The 19,856-nt window shown below is 46.3% G+C and overlaps 1 protein-coding gene across 2 annotated transcripts in view; it reads right to left on the bottom strand.

Moving 5' to 3' along the window:
* The window catches only part of STK32B (serine/threonine kinase 32B), a 411,092-nt gene that overhangs the window by 42,371 nt on the left and 348,865 nt on the right, over positions 1–19,856 (bottom strand). For both annotated transcript variants that reach the window (XM_050792141.1, XM_050792142.1), the window contains one exon: positions 9,034–9,137. In XM_050792141.1, the coding sequence (XP_050648098.1) occupies positions 9,034–9,137 (104 nt within the window). The remainder of the gene's footprint in view (positions 1–9,033; positions 9,138–19,856) is intronic.

Here is a 19,856-nt window from a genome sequence, read left to right as displayed (position 1 = left end):
CTGCTCAAAGGGGGAATTTGACCACGCTCATTTCTGTGTTCTCAGGGCCCCAGGAGTGTCTGCCATCGAGCAGAGTCCCAGAGCACGGCGACGGCGACCGTCTCAGTCCCTCCGCAGGTGCTGAGCGAACACTAACCCTGAGTCAGACACCACACTGGGATTCCACTGCCACCTTGGTCCCTGGGTTTGGGGTTTCCAGGTACACACTGTGAAAAAGCAATCACTTGTACTGGCTGCACTTTGAGTTCTTGCTTCAGAAAAGTTCCAAGAAGAAGCCCAGCCCCGCAAACTGGTAGGATCCGGAGATGCCTGAGTTGGAAACTAACTCCCCTGATCACCATCCTGAAAACCCCACCCAGGGAGGAGCTGATTTCCTCTGCATGCGGCGTATGTAGAAGCATCATCTGCTTGCATCAACCTCACTGGCCACCCTCCCAGGTTGTGCTCATTGGACTGTCACCCACCACGTGATCAAGCCCACACATTGTGTGGGTAACACCGTGGCACTTAAGGCTCTGGCTCCAGCCTCATGGAAGCGCAATTCCCACAGCGCTGCTGCAGATAGAGGGTGCCAGCCCAAAGGGGCACGGGGTCTGATCCCTGGAGGGCTACGGTTCCCTGGAGGGAAGGGACACCATTATCTTTACCAAACAGGGGGCCCTGGAGAAGACGCTGGCCCTGAGGGGTGCGCCTGTGCCCGCTCAGATGTGCACACCCAGAAAGGAGCTTTTTTTCCTGACTTTTTAGCCTTCTCTCTTATCTGTGAATTGAACGAGGGCCTGTCCATTTCACCGTATCATAGGCAGAGCAAAACCAAAACCCGGGGGCTCTCTAGAAAGGTGAATTAACTGGATACACTAACATTTTAAAAATCTTTCTTCAATTTTTAAAAAATCTAATGGGAAGTGGTGACTTCCATGGATGAGCATTTTCTGCCCACCAGTGCGTGTGTGAGACCCCTTCGCACTTCGCCAGAAACAACCACCATAGTTAGAATGATGAGAGCCGATCTCAACTGAAAATGCCCCTTAGAATCGTTATGAACTGGTGACTGTTAACACGACCATTTCACAGAAGACAAAACCGAGGCACTATGTCCTGGAGCTGGGCACCGAGGTGAAAGGCCAGGCAGTGTGAATGGCCAAGGCTCGCCTCTGATCACTGCTGTTACAGGGGAAATTGTGTCCCCCAAATTCATATGCTGAAGTCCTAGCCCCCAGGACCTCAGAATGTGACCTCATTTGGACATAGGCTCTTTATAGAAGTAATTCAATCGAGTCACTAGAGTCGGTCCTAATTCAACAAGACCTGAGTCCTTATAAAAGGGGGACTTTAAGGCACAGAAAGACGCACAGAGGAAAGACAATGTGAAGAAGACAGCCATCCACGAGCCAAGGAGAGAGGCCTGGAACAGGTCCTTCCCTCAGCCTCAGGAGGAACAAACCCTGCCAACCACTTCATCTCAGACTCCTGGCCTTCAAAACTGTGAGAGAATAATTTTTGTTTAGCCACCCAGTGTGTGGATCTTAGTTACGGCCATCACAGGTAATGAACAGCAGCCCTCACCGTCCACACACAGAGCTCTCACTGGAGGTGGCTGACTTTGACTCTGCTCCTGTGATGAGCTGGTGCCCTCTGTACATGGCGCCTGGCGTGAGTAGGACAGACATGGTCCCTCCCGCACTGAGCTCACTGACTTGGAGCGAGATGGGCAATAAAGAGTGGTCGGGGGTGGAATCAGTGCTGGGGAGGGAATCTATGGGGCTGCTGGGCACGTTTAGGGAAGGGGAGTTCTCTATAATCTCCACAGGGATAGGGGCAGGAGATCCAGAGCTCAGGGCCACCACTGGGAGATGAGCTGGGGCTGAGTTCAGTTTTGGACTTTTTTTTTTTTTTTTTGAGACGGAGTTTCACTCTTGTTGCTTAGGCTGGGGTGCAATGGTGTGATCTCGGCTCACTGCAACCTCCACCTCGGGTTCAAGAGATCCTCCTGCCTCAGCCTGCTGAGTAGCTGGGATTATAGGCGTGTGCCACCATGCCCCACTAATTTTTTTAATTTTTAGGAAAGACCAGGTTTCACCATGTTGGCCAGGCTGGTCTCGAACTCCTCACCCCAGGTGATCTGCCCGCCTCAGCCTCTCAGAGTGCTGGGATTACAGACATGAGCCACTGCACCTGGCCATTTTGGACTATTTAGAATTGCTCCTTCCTGTCTTTTTTACCTTTCAATAAACAGTTCTGCCCAACACAGTCCCACCCCTACCCTGAAAACCCAGCTGTTGGAGGTGCAAAGACTCTGGACAACGACGCAGCACTTCATCCCTCATTTCAAACGTCAGGAAACTGAGGCTGGCAGATGAAAAGAGACTTTCCCAATGTCCCCGATTCTCATCCCCTGGTCTTTCTGCAGTGCCACCAGAGACCGAGGATCCAAGCACCCAACCTGAACACCAGCCAGAAACAAATGTAAATGTTTTCCCATCATTTACATTTCATTCCCTATTTCCTTCTTGGTCACTTCAAGGTGCTCATCAATTCTGCTGTTCCACTGGACCTCCACGTGAGCTATTCTCTCTCTCACTCTCTCTCTCTCTCTGTTTCTTTCTCCCTAATCTCTGTAATTCTCTCTCCTTCTAGAGGCAACCGGACCAATTACAAAAACAATGATGATAATAATAACTCTGATGCGCCAGGAAGCCAGTGCAGGACATACATTTAGAAATGAATTTGGAACATCATGACTAAAACAAGTTCCACAGCTTTAGGCACCAGGTTCAGCCCTCATCTGTTTGGGTGGTTGTAGAGAAACGTAGGCTCTTTTACAAGAAGATTCACAAATATTAAGATCAATATCCTGTCTGCTGGTACTGATGCTGAGTTCTCACTCGCTGGCCTTAGGATGTGTTGAGTCAGAACACCAGCTGGTAGTTACAAGGTAAAGTAATTCCATGTACTGCTGGTAAAAGCAATTTTAGCAGTGGGACATTGGATATACTTATTATCGAGTGCAGGTGTGTCTCTATTCCAGGAAACTCGGTTTCAAAAAACAAAATGCCAATTTACCAAAAAAATAGAAGACAGAGGAAAAGAATTGCCGGATGTCTGTCATTTTAACTGTTAAAGTTGAGCTGGGCCTTGGAGACCATCTAATCCAATGTTTTTTTCCCCAAAATCTTTTTATTCAAAATCCCAAACACTGAACAGATGACAGTGAAGAACAGTTCCTTAGGTAATTTAAACCTCCAAAGCCTGGAGAAACACTTTCCCTGCCTCTGGAACTGTCAGATCATCTCTGCAGGGTCCTAGAGTCTGGGAAACAGCTTGAAAACACTGAAAAATTCACAAATGGTCCTTCCTCCTCCTTTGAATGGAGATCACAGACTCCATTACCTCCCGGGCTTGTGACTCCTGGCACAGTTCTACTGGCCCCCTTGGTGAGGTTACACGGTCCTGTTTCTCCCGGTTCAGCCCACCCACCCCTTTCACAACCATCGGTACTCAGTGCTGCACTCTCACCTCTAGGGGGAGCTCTGGGTACCCTCCCTCGACTTGCTGGCCTCTCTGTACCTTCAACCTTCTCTGTCCACCCATTCCTAAGGAGAAGTGCTGACTGGGGTCAAAGGCAAGGGTAACACCAGGTCAGGGAGTGAGTAAAGAGGGCAAAGTCCTCATGTCCCCATGGAGTGGGCACCAAGAAGCACAGAATATGGATGAGAACCCATCTCTGCTCATGAAGCCCACAGGCCTTACATGCTAATGGTCAGCAAGCAGGTGTGATCCAGCCTCTGCTCTCGGTACCTGTCTCTAGTGCTTGAAGGGTGTTAAAGTGGGAAGGATGCAGGTTTTCCAGCAGGTTCTCCCAGGGTAGAAGTCCTAGGGAGATGTGAAAGGGGTGAGGGGTCCTTGAAAGCCCACTCCATGGGGGTGCAATGCAATGTGCTAATGGCCTTACACGCAGGATCCCACTTAGTTCTCCTGGTTGTTCTATGGCTGTGGTTCTCAATCAGGGACAACTGTCCCCCAAGGGATATCTGGCAATGTTTGGAGTCATTTTGGGGTGTCATAACTGGGTGGGGAGTTCTGCTGGCATCTGATGGGTGGAGGCCAGTGATATTGCTGAACATCTTAACAATGCACAGGACAGCCCCGCACCACAAAGAATGATCTGGCCTCAAATGTCCATAGTGCCGAGGTGGAGAAACCTGTGCCATGTACTACTATTCTCCCCATTTTATAGATAAGAAACAGGCTCACTGAAGATCACTGAGAGTCTAGGTGGCAAAGTCAGGATTTGAACCCAGACACATATGGTTCTATGTATAATATGACCACGGTGCTGTCACCTCCCTGCTCAGGTACCATGGATAGTACCACACTACCTACACAGTAAATCCAAATGCCTCCAGCTGGCTGCAGGTCCTTTACAGACGTCTCCTCACTATCCTTCTGACCAGTGGGTAAGCCAAAATGTTTGTCGAATCAGCCCTAGCTTCCACTTCTCTACCTGAGCTCACACTATTCCTTCCAACCATTCATATGTGACCAAACTTCAATGTCTCCTCCCTCTGAAATTCTCCCCTGCTCCTCTAAACCTAGGTCAGCAGAACTTCACCTGCATCTACCAGTCTTGTGGAATCATTGCTGTGGGTGTATTTACTTACTTGCATAATAATCAGCATGTCTCCTATGTGCCAGACACCGCCTATGCCCTGACCACATTTTCTCATGTAATCTCACACTGATCCTGCAGGTGGGCCTGATAAACCTTCTTTTATAAATGAGGAAGTCAGGGATCAGATGAGGTAAGTGACTTAGCCCAAATCACAGCACCAAGAAGCACAGAGTGTGGATGGGAACCCATCTCTGCTCATGAAGCCCATTGGCCTTACTTGCTAATGGTCAGGAAGCAGGTGTGATCCAGCCTCTGCTCTCAGTGCCTGCCTCTAGTGCTTGAAAGACGCTAAATTGGGAAGGACACAGGCTTTCCAGCAGGTCCTTCCAGGGTAGAAGTCCTAGGGGGATGTTTCCTGAGTGCCAGCCATTCATCAGTCAAGGAGCTGGGTAACTAACATAATCAAAATCATTTAATTCTCAAAGCAATCCTATTGGGTAGATATAATTACTAATTTCTTCTTGTTAACACAAAAGGATTCTGAATATTCGGTCTGTTTAAAAGAGTTGCTTAGGATCCCAGATGGGGTACCTGGTTAGAGCCAGGGTTTGAACCTGTGAGATTCCCTTAAGATTATTTTTCTCTATTATAAGGAAGCAGCTTTTGACTGAGTTAAGGGGAAAAAAATTTCTAGCCATTAGAGCTGTCCAAGAGTGAAAAAGATTCTTTCTGGCAGTACGGCGCCCCCTGGATCCTGAGGATAATCAATGAACAGATGGGTGCTCACCTGTCGGAGAGACTTTGAGGTTTGTTGGGACAATGGCTGGCTAAAGATCTGTCCATCTCTTCTCTGTGGATATGGTCAGGGGAAGGGAGATCTCCTCATATCTCTTTCCATAGTGTTCTCTGGAGAGGCAGTAGTCAGAATGCCAGGGTGACTAGGGCACCAAAAGGAATTCTGACGAGTGGCACCTACTTGGGCCTTTTTCTTTCACTCAGCAGGCCTGCCAGGGTAAGAGCTAAGATTCTAGTTTGGCTCAGTGAGAAGTTGGATCCTACTTATGTCTCCTGTCCAGCCTATAAGCTCCAACCAAAAGCACAGGGTTCTCTGCATCAGTGATTCCCAGCGTTTTTGGCACCAGGGACTGGTTTTGTGTAAGACAGTTTTTCCACGGACTAGGGTTGGGGGGATGGTTTCAGGATGATCCAAGTGCATAACATTTATTGTACACTTTATTTCTATTATTATATTGTAATATATAATGAAATAATGATACAATTCACCATAATGTAGAATCAGTGGGAGCCCTGAGCTTGTTTTCCTACAACTAGGCAGTCGCATCTGGGGGTGATGGGAGACAGTGACAGATCATCAGGCATTAGATTCTCATAAGGAGCACGCACCCTAGATCTCTCGCATGTGCAGTCCACAAGACAGTTTGTGCTCCTATGAGAGTCTAATGCCACCGCTGACCGGACAGGAGGTGGAGCTCAGGTGGTGATGTGAGTGATGGGGAGTGGCTCTAAATACAGATGAAGCTTCCCTGGCTCACCTGCTATTCACCTTCACTCCCTGCTTTGCTGTGCGGCCAGTTCCTAATAGGTCACAGACCGGTACCCAGCCCCCGGGGTTGGAGAACCCTGCTCTGCACTGTGGTCTCAAACCTGCCAATGGGACTTGGCCCCTCTGCTGTCCATAAAGAGTGCTTGGCTCCTTGTGAGGAGAAACAGCTGTTTTTCTGGATCCTTGGCCAACAAGCCATAGTACCAGTTTTCCACCCATTATTTTCAATGCGTTCCAACTTTAAGATCCTAGAACAATATTGGGAATTCCCACTATGACCTTTTTATTTGAGACAGAGTCTTGCTCTGTCACACCCAGGCTGGAGTACAGTGGCGCGATCTTGGCTCACTGCAACCTCCACCTCCCAGGTTCAAGCGATTCTCCTGCCTCAGCCTCCCAAGTAGCTGCGATTACAGGCACTCACCACCATGCCAGGCTAATTTTTTGTTTGTATTTTTAGTAGAGGCGGGGTTTCACCATCTTGACAAGACTAGTCTCGAGCTCTGACCTCAGGTGATTGCCCTCCTCGGCCTCCCAAAGTGCTGGGATTACAGATGTGAGCCACCGCGCCCGGCCTCCACTGTGACTTTCTTTCCTCTTTTGGACGTAAGGAGCTTCCTGGATCCTACCCAAGGATATTGTCACTGACATGACTGAGGAATTGCAAGAGTTGGGGGTAACTCCTAAATTTACATCGTCCATGGATAAATACGAGTGTTTTTCAGCACAGCTTTTTGACTAAATCAACTGTTTCCAGTATGAAAAACAGAGAATAAATTATTTGCATAAACTTGTTGTCTTTTGGGTCAAAGAAGAAGCCCGTCAAGAATATCTGGGAGAAAGATTTACAGTAGTACATAACAGGTGGTGTTCTTTCATTCCATTACTTTGTTGCCATGTCAAAGGCCTGGATGCCCCATCATTTGCTGCTTCCTCTTCCAAGAAGCATCGTCCTTAAAAAGAGCATCTGGATCTTTAAGCAGAAAACTCAGAAGAATTAAAAAATAAAATAGTTTATTTGTGAATCAGCAGGGACCACTCCATCCTTGGGGCTTTTTGCCAAGCTATCATCTTTGATTGCACAGACCCATGAGGAATGACTGCGAATATCCTTTCTGTTGGCAGGAGGCCAGTCACGTTTAGGGCAACTGCTCGCCAAGGTCATTGCTGTGATTGATTACATGAGATTAACAGCCTCTGGCGGATGCCTGTGTGCTCTGGTTCCACCCTCATATTCCTCCTCTGAGCATATATATCAAAGGAAACAGCTGACAAGAAATGAACCAAGCAGGAACACCACACAGGCACCCGTCTTACACAGCCCCGCAGCAGCTCACAGTAAACCTGTGGGACATTAATTCTTTTCATTCAGTCAACAAGCTCATACTTTCTTTGCATTCTAAGAATGCAATGTATAGTAATTATGTTTTTGAGGAATTTAGGGGAAATAATTGAGATCAAGAGCAGAAAACTGTTGCCGGACTACGGGGTGATAAGTAATACTTACTTGCGCTCACAGTGTTCATGGTGTACAAACTGCTCTCATCACTCATTCATTCATTCATTCATTCAACAAACATTCATTCAACATCCATTATAACCATGCAATGGGATATCCACAATGAATAAGACACCACCATGCCCTCAAGGAAGGAACCTTCTATATGCATGAATATGCATGTATGCAAATGACTGAAACAACATTAAAATTGTAGTTGGTGGGAGAATCTCGCTCTTTGCCTCTGTCAGCTCTGTGCTGGGCACTGGTGCTGTGGAGACGAGTCGCAGGCAAACCATGTCTCCCACAGTCCAGGAACCCAAGAATCCTAAAACTCCAGCTCCGCTAAATAGACAGAAAGGATATTATGATTCCCATTGTACCAATGAGGAAACCATGGTCCTGAGACATGGTGAAGTGACATCCTTTTCAAATGATACTTGTGCAAACAAATAACACCTCAAAATTAATTTTAGTCAAAATACTTTCTTTTTTTGAGACAGGGCCTCATTCTGTCACCAAGGCTAGAGTGCAGTGGTGCCATCATGGCTCACTGCAGCCTTGACCTCCCAGGCTCAGGTGATCCTCCTGCCTCAGCCTCCCAAGTAGCTGAGACTACAGGTGAGTGCCACCATGCTCGGTTATTTTTTTTTAAATTATTATTATTTGTAGAGATGGAATCTCCCTATGTTTGCCGGGCTGGTCTCAAATTCCTGGGCTCAAGCAATCCTCCCACCTCAGCCTCCCAAAGTGCTAGGATTACAGTGCTGAGCCACTGCGTCCAGCCAAGACATAATACTTTCTGCTCAAATAAAAGTACGTGTTATTACCGCCGCCAAATAGTCCCATTAATCATCTTCAGCTAGTAAATGTAAATGTAATAAAATACAAATACATACTGAATGTCTCATTTTTATAGGACACTGAGTTACATATTCAGGGAAGATGTAAAACAAACAAAGAGAAAAAAGAAGCATAGTCTTCACCCTTCAAGATTTTCCAATCAGCTAGAAAATCAGACATGGAGACCTTGTGTTGTGGGTTCAAAGGGGACAGTGTTTGAAACGACGAGGCCAAGGCGCTTTGATGTTTGACCTGTCACTGATCCGCTGTGGGCCTTTGTGTAAGACCCTCCCCCTCTGGATGCCTCTTTCCCATCTGTACAATGAGGGGGTTGGACCAGAAGCTCAGGGCGTTCATAGGCGGCACACAGGCATCAGGACTGAAACCTGGGGGGCAGTGACTCTTCCACCAGTTCTCCTTCCTGCACCGCGTGCCCTGTCAACTCCACCTGCCCAGGAACAACTTGAGCCCCCACTGCATAGCCCCTGGTGTGCACCACACAGGCGCCTGTCTTACCCAGCCCCGCAGCAGCTCATAGGCTGTGACGCCCAGGGACCACCAGTCGACAGGGTACGAGTATCCGGGGCCTCCGTCCATGTACACCTGGAATACTTCTGGGGCTGTCAACGAGAGGACAAACAGAACATCATTGTGTATCCCAGTTTATGGCCACCACCCCTTAGAGAGGGGACAAAGAGAGAAATCGAGCTTCTTTTTTTTTTTTTTTGGAGACAGAGTTTTACTCTGCCGCCCAGGCTGGAATGCAGTGGCGCGATCTCAGCTCATTGCAACCTCTACCTCCCGAGTTCAAGTGATTCTCCTTCCTCAGCCTCCCGAGTAGCTGAGATTACGGGCACCTGCCACCACGCCTGGCTAATTTTGAGATTTTTAGTAGGGATGAGGTTTCACCACGTTGGCCAGGCTGGTCTCGAACTCTTGACCTCAGGTGATCCGCCCACCTTAGCCTCCCAAAGTGCTGGGATTACAGGCGTGAGTCACCACATCCGGCCAGAAATCTAGCTTTTTTGGACAGTAAAACCTGTACTTTTTTCACTATGCCACATGGTTTACACCCTCAGTAAGCCATGAACTGCCTGAGAACAAGTTACAGGCATCACCAGAGGCTCTGGAGTGACACTGCCAGGTGGAATGCAGATGGGACGCCCTGAGGGGGCACGGAAGGGCTTGGTGAAAGTGAAGACATGTCCCTGGAGGGGGTGGACTGGTGGAGCATGTTCACTGGGAGAACTGGTGGGGTAAACCCAGAGTGAAGAAGAGGAACAGAGCCCCCAAGGGGCTGAGAACCTTGATAAATGAACACTTAGAGCTCTCTGTGCCTGGGGCCTATCTCAGGGACAACTCTGTTTTAGCATAGGTGGCATCTAACATGAAATACCCACAATGGGTAAATCCGCAAGACAGAAAGCGGATTGGAGGTTGCTAAGGGCTGTGGGTGGTGAGGGGAAGGTGGGAGCACCTGTTTCATGGGTACTGCTTTTCCTTTGGGGGTGAAAACAAATGGGTTGGAACAAGAAAGAGGTGGTGGTCATATAACACTGTGAATGTACTAAATGCTACTGAGTTTTTCACTTTAAAATAGCTAATTTTATCTTATGTGAATTTCACCTCAATAGAAAAAGTACAGTGAAGGTGATGGAGGCCCAAGAGTGGTGGACCCTTCTTCTTCAGGGTACTGCATTTGTCCTGGAGTCTTTGTCCCTGATCACTCTCCAAGGGGCTGAGTGGTGGGTTGATCTCAGTGCCTCACCCCCACCTCACTAGGCCAGGAGTGCACTGTAGGGTCTAATTGTCCATGTGGGCTTCCAGGAACATTTTGTGAACTGTTGATTATTTCTAGTAAATTAATTTGCAGGCATAATTCCATTTTACAGTTGTCAGAGCAGCCGAAATCTGCCCTGGGGAGTCACAACCTGTTGTGATTAAAACTGTCTCAACTCAGTTTCTAGATGGGCATTCACTTGGCATGGAAAGAAGATCCAGGATGAGTTGACCTGGGGGCGCTGGCTGGGCAGCTTCACACTTGAATCTGACCAGCAGCCACTTTCTAGCTGCCCCCTGGTGATATTCTCCATTTGGTTCACATTTTCTAAGTGCACTTTCACCCATGGGCTCTCCTTTTCTCTTCACAACAGCCTCTGGGGACATGTTTTAAGGGAAGGTTCAGAGAGGGCCAGCAGTATGAAGAGGTCACACAGTCAGGAAATGCAAAGCTGAGATGCACACGTTACAGGTCTGCTGAATTCCTGTTTGAAGTAAGACTTGTCTCAACATTTCGTTCGGTACAAACTACATACTTAGTGCCACATGGTAGAATGGTGCAACTGGGAATTCAAGAACATGCCCCTTAGATTTGGCCCTTAAAAAGGAACTGACATCGTACCCTGGGAAACAGGAAGACTGCCGGTGCTGCTGGAGTTGCTCGTTAGTAATAAGCTACGTACCTTCTCTTTGCCTCAGTTGTGTAGAATGTAGATAATAATAATGGTTTATTCATTGGGCTGTTGTGAGGATTAAGTAGATTAAATAAGATAATCTATACCAAGAGTTTAGCAGGATGCCTGTCCCGTAGTGAGTGCTCCATGAACATCAGGCATTACTAACAGTCGAATCATCACTCCAACCTCTGCTTCCTCTGCCATGCCTCCCCATCGTCCATAGTTACCCAAAGCAGAAATCTGGGAACCCTCCTAAATGCCATCCTCCTTAGCCTCATGAACGATCAGTCTCCAAATTCTGTGTGTTTTGTATCTTCAGCATCTTTTTGTCTGCCTCTTCCTATCAATGATAGATCATCCTGTCTCCAAAGTCAGTGATCACACTTGTTCATTAAGCATTGGATGAGTGAATATTGAATGCTTTCCTAGTACATGCTGGGCATTGTGCTGTGTTATTCTGAATCCCACCTGGATCCTACCACTGCGCCCGAAGCTGAGCTTGAGCCTACAGGGACTTCCTTCCCTGCACCGTTGTGTGTGCCTGTTCCTGTTCTCAATCCTGAGGGCTCAAGAGAGAAGGAGTCCCGTCATGCTTGTCTGTGTGTTCCCAGGGCCTTGACAGCTGCTGGCCCAGCCCACAAGCTCCAATAGCGCAGGGTGCACCCAGCAGTGCAGAATGGCTGTGTGTGCTGAGATGTTCCCCATCAATCCTTGTCACACCTGGCAGCCCCAAGTCCGTTTAGAACTCAGGATAGAAGCAGCAGCAGAGTGATCCTGTCCTGGCTGTCATGCCCAGTCAAGCGACAGATGTCTGCAGTCCTAGAGAGGGTAACATTCCCTCCCCCTGCCCCACATACACACTTGGAGCTGATGATAGAACACAACAATACTGATGTCATAATCCCTGTGCCACCAGAATGATGTCACTGGCTGCTCAGAATCCCAGCACTTAGACGCGAGAGAACTATACAGGTTTAGAGCTAGAAGGACAGGTGTGAGCCACATATCTGAACAACAGCAACCATGATTTACCAGCTGCCATGTTAAGGATTACATGTGTATTACCTCTTTAGTTCTCCCCCAGCCACCCAACAGGATAAACGCTACGATGATCTTCATTTTTCTGATGAGGAGGCAGAGGCATTTGGAGGTGTAGTGGGCCAAATCATTGCCCGCTAACAGCTATGTTCAAGTCCTAACTCCTGGGACCCGTGAATAGGGCCATATTTGAAAATAAGGTCTTTGTAAATGTAATCAAGTATCTCAAGATAAAATCATCCTGGATTTAGATTGGACCTTAACTCCAACGACTGATGTCTTTATAAGAGAAAAGAAAGACCTGAGACACAGAGAAGATGGCCATGTGAAGACAAAGGCAGATAGGAGCCATGCGGCCACAAGCCCAGGAAGGCCTGGAGCTCCTGGAAGCTGAAAGAGGCAGAAGAATCCTCCTGTGGGGTCTTCCGAGGGGCACATGGCCCTGCTGGCCCCTTGATATTGGACTTTCAGCCTCCACAACTGTGGGAAAATGAATTTCCATTGTTTCAGGCCACTCGGTAGTAATTTGTTTTGCAGCCACAAGAAATGAATACAAGGGGTAAGGAACTTGCCAAGGTCACCCAGCTAGCATAGCAGAGCTGGGATTAGCACCTCTTGGTTTTCTGACTTCAGGGACCTTTCCCCTGTTCTGGGTAACTGACAGAAGTAATTGAGTTACCCGGGGATTGGTGCCCTGGTACACCCTTCCACCCTCCTTCCTTCCCTCCCAGGGCCTGGTGCTTAGCCCAGTATACAGAAGGCACTTAATAAATGTGTGGACTGGCTCTTTCACCCTGATGCCATAGGGCTTGTCTGGCTCACTGATGTCTGCATCAGAGGTGGAAACAGCTCACAGCCTCTCGAGATGTCAGCATCGCAGGGCCGAAGGGTCCTGTGAAACTCATCGTGTTCACACATGTCCTTGTTAGAACCGGACACTGGACCCGAGGAGGAAGAGGGGCTTGCCTCAACCACCCAGTAGTGCCTCTGAAGTCAAGTCTAGAATTCTTGGTCCTGACTCCGAGGTTCAGGGAATTCCCATGACTGTCACAGTGATACTCAGCTGCCAAGTCTGCATGATTCTACCTCCTAATCGCGTGTGTGCCCTCCCTTCCTCGCCAAGTCTGCATGACTCTACCTCCTAATCGCGTGTGTACCCTCCCTTCCTCGCCACGTCTGCATGGTTCTACCTCCTAATCGCGTGTGTACCCTCCCTTCCTCGCCACGTGTGCATGACTCTACCTCCTAATCGCGTGTGTACCCTCCCTTCCTCACCAAGTCTGCATGATTCTACCTCCTAATCGCGTGTGTACCCTCCCTTCCTCGCCTTTGCTCACATGCTGCTCATGTTCCGATGCTCGCTTTCCCTTCTAGTACCCTAGGACCAGCATAGCTTCCAAGCTGGTCCTCTGGCCCCTGAGACTCCTCCAATCTGTCCTTCTCACTGCTGACCGGGGAGTCAGTTTTCTGACATGCCACAGATGATGGTATTCCCTGCTAAAAGATCTTCCCATCACGGTGGCTGTTTCATAAACTGTGTTGCTTGCAATGCCACTGGCTCCATGTCCTTCCAGCTCTAAACCTGTGTAGTTCTCTCGCGTCTAAGTGCTGGGATTCTGAGCAGCCAATGACATCATTTTGGTGGCACAGGGATTATGACATCAATATTGTTGTGTTCTATCATCATCCTTGGAGCCTTTCGTGTGCTGATGTGCTTTGGTGATGTTCACAGAGGCCCAACTCAATAGCAGGCATGGCTTGGAAATGTATTTGACTTGATCCTGGAATCTTTCCTAGTTTTAATTTTTGGCGGAACACAAAGTACTAGGGGCTGGGGACCAGTCTGGCCCAGAGGGTAGTTCAAATCCACAGCCCAGCATGGAGGCCCCAAGCTGTCTTGTGCTGCCTCGTTTGCCTGGCTCCACGCTGAGTGCTGTTCCTGGAACACCCTCTCTCTGTCTCTGGTCCTGCCACTCTTTCCCAGCTCACAGAAGGTGCAGCCCTAGGGTTACATCCTCCAGGAACCTACCATGTGCCAGACAAGGATCTTCACAGGTACAGTGGACTCCTCAGAATAAGTCTCTGCTGTTATCACTTCCTTGCCGTCTCCCCCCTACCCAAGCCAGATAGGGGCTTCCTCGTTTCCCCCATGCTCTTCATCTCCTCATGCATTTTTGCTTATCTGTCTCCCTTTTCTCTTGACTGCAAGCTCCTTGAGGGCAGAGACTGTCTTGTTCTCTCTGGTGCCTCATCCCTTGCCTGGTACCAAGAAGATACAAAGGAAAAATCTGTTGACTGACTAAATAAATAAACGGTCATAATAAAAATAGCAAACACTTCTATTGCCCTTGTTGCGTGCCAAGCACTGTCTAAGATCTTTACATCCTGCTAATTAAAAGAGTTAATGTTTAAGGAGCATCTGCTCTGTGCAAAGTCTTGTTTTAAGAGTACTGATTCATCTTCACAACAACATAGGCTTTGAGCTGCTGCTCAGGGTTCTTGCAGAGGAAGGAGCCAGTTGCTCTGGGATGACACAGAAAAGGCCGGGACTGAGGACCCCCTGGGGCACCTGTGTGATAAAGGCAGCTCTAGGGGCAGCAAACAACAAACCAAGCAGATAATCGGGGGAGGGTGTAGCTATGCCCAGAAAGGTTGTCCAGGGTCCAAGACCTAGTTACACCTGCTTGGATTATGGATGAATAAAATTCCCCAAGGCCTTCCACGAAACAACAACAACAACAACAACAACGACAACTAAAACTTCTTCCAATGCTTTGGTAAGGGGAATGGCCAACCCTGAATCTGTTTATCAGCCATTGGAAATGCCAACTGTAACTGCCATCATGTCCATAGCATTTGTGCAGGGCTTTGTGAGGAACAAGTTCTTTCACATGTCAGTCTTTTCATCCTTGAAGCATAGGCCACGGATGAAGAAACCAAGGCCCACAGAGATTAGGGGGTATGTTCAGGGTCATGGAGATAATGAGTGAAGGAGCCCACACCGGAATGTCAGTCTTATGACTTTAAGGCCAGGGCTCAACACAGCTGTTCCACTATTACTATGAATAGTGGCTTTACTGACAATGCCAATAGTTGCAATAGTAATGTGGCAATTTATTGAGCCTCCTATGTGCCTGAAGCTCTTCTTAATTCTTTACATATGCTATTCATGTCTTGGAAAAGCTAACCTTGGCAAGCACTTCTAGATGCTAGGGACTGTGCTGAGCGTCCATGCGTTATCTCATTTTATCTCACAAGGACCTTGTCAGGTCAGTACTACCTCCATTTCGGGAAGCCAAGGCTTGGAGGCAGTAAGTACCACACCTGAGGTGACACAGCTACCGAGGCTTATTTGAACCCAGTTCCATTCCCCAAGATCAACCAGAATGATGACAACCTAGTTCTGTCTCCTTCAAAGGCCATACATTTTCCAGCAATTATGCCATCTTTATAAACATGCTGCATATAAAAATCATATCTATCCATGTACGTGCACACATATAGCATATACTCTCTATGTTTCATATTCCAAAATGTCCTGATGTTCATAAACTCTCTTAGTTTTGGTTGCAACTGAATTAGTCATCTATTTGTTTTGGTTCCAATTGAATTAGCAGATAAAAGGAGGATAATAAATGTGGTTTTGCTATTAATAAAAGTGATTTAAAATCCTCTTGAAACTGGATCTTGATTCACATTCCCTGACAGTGCCTGCTTTCTTGCCCACTAGCTTTCACTGCATGGGGTGCATGGTGCATGCTCTATGGATTCTTGTGAGTCCAAAATACACTGGGCGGACACTGGGCACCAGGGAACTCTGGCTGCCCTGCAATGGCCTGGAAAGATCAGCCTCGCCTCCTGCTAACCATCTCTACCAGTGGTTGAGGCAATTCTGCCAATGAAAGTTTGAAATGAAAAGTGAGTTTTGATGCCAAGGAGCATTAGGGCATCATATAATGGGCCTTCTAGAAAAGCAGGAACATGGGGTGTGAAATGAGAGATCACCTTTCTTTCTCTTAGAAATGTAGATGCGCATGTGGTGGGATTTGCCCCCTCACTAACCACACAGAGTTTACTTCCTCATTAGACTAAAAATACGAAAAGCATATAATCACCTCCTAAAGTATAATTATTAGCCTGCTGCAGTGAGCTCTGTGAATATTGCTGAAGGTTTTGATATCTGCAGTGGAGTGTGAAATGCTATTCAACATCTAGCCTGCGAGCTGACAGCCTTCCAGGATCTGTTTCCACAGGTGTTTGCTCTCTTCTTGACTGGGAACACAGAATTACTAAATTTTGGCTTAGACGGGGCCTTCAAGGTAATTTCCTTCCTCCCTTAAATGTTATGGACAAGGAGGCCAAGGCCGAATGGAGGAGTTAAATGACTTCTGGCCCAGCTGGGACTAGAACCCAAGTCTCCTACCCATTGATACTTTCTTCAAGGCAAGACCATGTCTCCAGCTTGCACATCCTGGCTGGCAGGATGGCCAGATCTGGGTAGCCAACACCCACTGGACACTTCCACCTACGGTCCCATGGGCACAACTCAACCTGTCTGAACTAAGCTCTCGAACTGCCCCTTCTCCTGAGTTCTCAATCTCAGCCACAAGGGTCTTTTCAGCTGCATAGTCAGAAACCTGGGCATCAACTTGGACTCTAGGACTCTTTCAGCCTTTGTGTTTGATAATTAGATTGGTCACCAAGACTTACCATTTTTCCCTTCCAGAAACTTCCTCTCTACCCTCCTCTCTATCCTCCACTCTGGTCCTTTTTCATCTGTGTCTGGTCTCATTGTTGCTCCCTCAACCACTTGCTTGTCTCCAGCCTGGGGCTCTTCAATCCCAACTCCACCTGCCCCTGAGAGACTTCTAAGTAGTAGAATCAGTGAAACAGAGGGATTACAAACGTGGTCATTACTCAGGCCTGCAACTGAACCTCAGCTCCCATGTTTACTGGCACAATGACCTTGGGTAAGCTGCTTAACCTCTTATACGTACCTCAGTTTCCTCATCTGCAAGAAGGAATAACAATGTCTGCTACATAATCTTATTGTGAAGAGAAAATGGCTATGTATCTGTTGATTAAGCACATGGTAAGTGCTCAATAAATGGTATCTAGTATTATTGTTGTTATTATTCACATGTTTAAACTACTTGCTCAAAATCATTACAACTTTCCTATTTACTATAAAGTTTAAAAACTTCCTAAAAGCAGGCCCCAGCCACCCTCATATTTGGCCACTATTCTTTTTACACCCATTGTGCCAGCTTCAAACAATAGGATATACTATATTTTGAATCATCAATGACTTTAGCCTGCTTTTCATACTCATGAACTCCTATTCATACTTCGAGACTCAGACCACATTTCACTATGGGATCTTCACCAAGTCCCTTGCTATTCCTGTTTCCCATCTTACCCTCTCTCCTGGCATATTACTAATACATCAATCTATGGCCTAGATTCTCACTAAACTTTTGCTCATTTCTTCCTTACAGCACTTATCATGCTCTATTTTAATTAATAGTATACATGTCCATCTCCCCCACTGGGTGGTGAGCTCTCTGAAGGCAGGGACATGCCTAAGTCAGCTCCAGATTCAAAGGATTAGCACGTAGCTGATCTAGAAGTAGATGCTTAATGTGTCATAGTGGCAAATAACTTAAGTCACAGCATCCTGGCTTTGAATCTCAATGGGTACCTTTGCTGGCTGTTTGTCACTGGGCAAGCATTTAACTTTGAGTTTCAGATTCGATGGAATATAATAGCCCTTACCCCATAATGAGACAACTTATGTGACACATTTACTTCAGAGATTGACATAAAGTAAGTTCTCAACAGATGTTAGCTAGTTTTTGTTATAGTAATTCATTATTACTGAATGGACAATGAAATGAATGCATAAATGGAAGCCCAACTCATCAAGGCACATATTGTACATGTTCCCCAAATGATTCAAGAGCTCTGCCATAATTCATTGCATTAAAGTGGGCTGAGAAGCTGTGGAAAGAAGAGATAAGTAGCATGCTTGGCCTCTCTCTTAATCCTTTGGGGAGTAATTTATATTTCTTTGGCTCTCGGCTACTCAGATGAACTCAGGTGTCACCCGCTTACATATTAATTTGAGATAACATGAAACCACTGCATCAGTCTGATAATTTTTCTTTTTGGGGAGATGCTAGTAACATTGCTAGCAATAGAAAACTCATTTCACTAATGTATGCAAGAAACTGCTCAGCTGTTGACCATTAGTATTTCACAGGTATGCATAGGAAGAAGAAGAGGAAAGAAAGCTTAATTGGCTAATGAGTAAATAGGTAAGCTCTGATAAAGGGCAGAAATAAATGATGCACCAGTGCCAGAAAGATACTTCATGTTAAATGCGTCCGATTCAACTAGTAAATTAAAAAAAAAAAGACTTTTGGAAGTTTTCATGGAGAAATGATATTCTAACTGGAAGCACAGAATTAGAGTCGGCGCATTTTACAGTCAATATGTGAAACTTGAGATGAACTTCTAAATAGCATATGAGATGATAGAAAAGTTAGTTTATCCAGTACCACTCTCTTAAAGGATGCCAAATTCTCTATTTATCCAAGACAATTAATGTTCTTTAAAATTTTCCCTTGAACTTGCTATAAAAAACCAAAAGCTATAATGCAGCACACAGGTAACACATAATCTGGCCCTACAGGTCTCTCAAGGGTTATCTTTCTTGCTGACTTTGCTCAGGTCACATTAGTTTTCTTTTGGTTCCATGGGCCAAGCTTCTTTTGCCTCAGGGCCTTAGCAAATGCAGTTTCATTTCCTTGCTAAGATCCTGGGATCAGACCATTAGTGTTTTCCTATTGCTGGAGAAAGATAGGATCAATGTGACATACCCCTAAGATCCCCAAGACCCATTGACACAGAGCCTACCTAAGACAGGCTGAACCAAAGCAGCAGAGGACATGTACTCTCCCCACCCCCTGCCACATCAGCAAGTGGCAAGGAACTAGAAACAGAAGTCTATTGCTAGGGAACAGGAGCTTAAAGAGAGACCCTATTTAAGGCACAGATTCACAGAGAAACACTAAGTCAAAGGTGGAACAGGAACATTGAGGATAACACTTTGGTAACCACACTGAAAACAAACTCTAAAGCCGATCTTTTGAAAATAACCACAGAACAACAAAACTCAAGACGAGCTCAACTCCTAATTAGATTGACTCAATGCTACCTCCTCAAAAAAAAAAAAAAAAAAAAAAAAAAAAAAAAAAAAAAAACTAAATGCAAAGTATTAAAAGAAACATGTCAATTTCCAGGCCTAAACATTTTCCTTTATATCATGCAAATATTTTAATAAAAAATTATTGGACACAGGACAAAAAAACAAAAACTCATTGTGAAGAGACAAAGAAATGAATAGAATCCTACTCAGATATGACTAGATGTCAGACCTAACAAACAAGGAATTTAAAACATTTCAAAGGCTCTAGTGGAAAGGTAGACAGCATGCGTTAACAGACGGGGATTTCAACAGAAAGACAGAAACTATAAAAGCAGATGGAAATGCTAAAAACAAATGCCAAAACATAGTGCCAGAGATAAAGAATGCTTCCAATAGGTTTATCAATAGACTTGAAGATAGGTCAAAAGAAATTGCCTGAAGTGAAACACTAAGAGACAAAAGTGTGGTGGGGGATGGGGAGAAGAGAGCATGCAAATATTGTGAGGGAAAATATCAAAGATCTCACTTTTGAAATCCCAGAAACAGAGTAGAGAGAGAATGGGTCAAAAATATATACATTTGCAGAGATAATGACCAAGAATTTTCTAAAAATGATGAGTAATCAAACCACATAC

Source organism: Macaca thibetana, chromosome 5 (genome assembly GCF_024542745.1).
Source record: "Macaca thibetana thibetana isolate TM-01 chromosome 5, ASM2454274v1, whole genome shotgun sequence".
Lineage (NCBI taxonomy): Eukaryota > Metazoa > Chordata > Mammalia > Primates > Cercopithecidae > Macaca > Macaca thibetana.
Note: the sequence above shows the minus strand (reverse complement) of the source record. Positions and strands in the feature narration are given on the sequence as shown.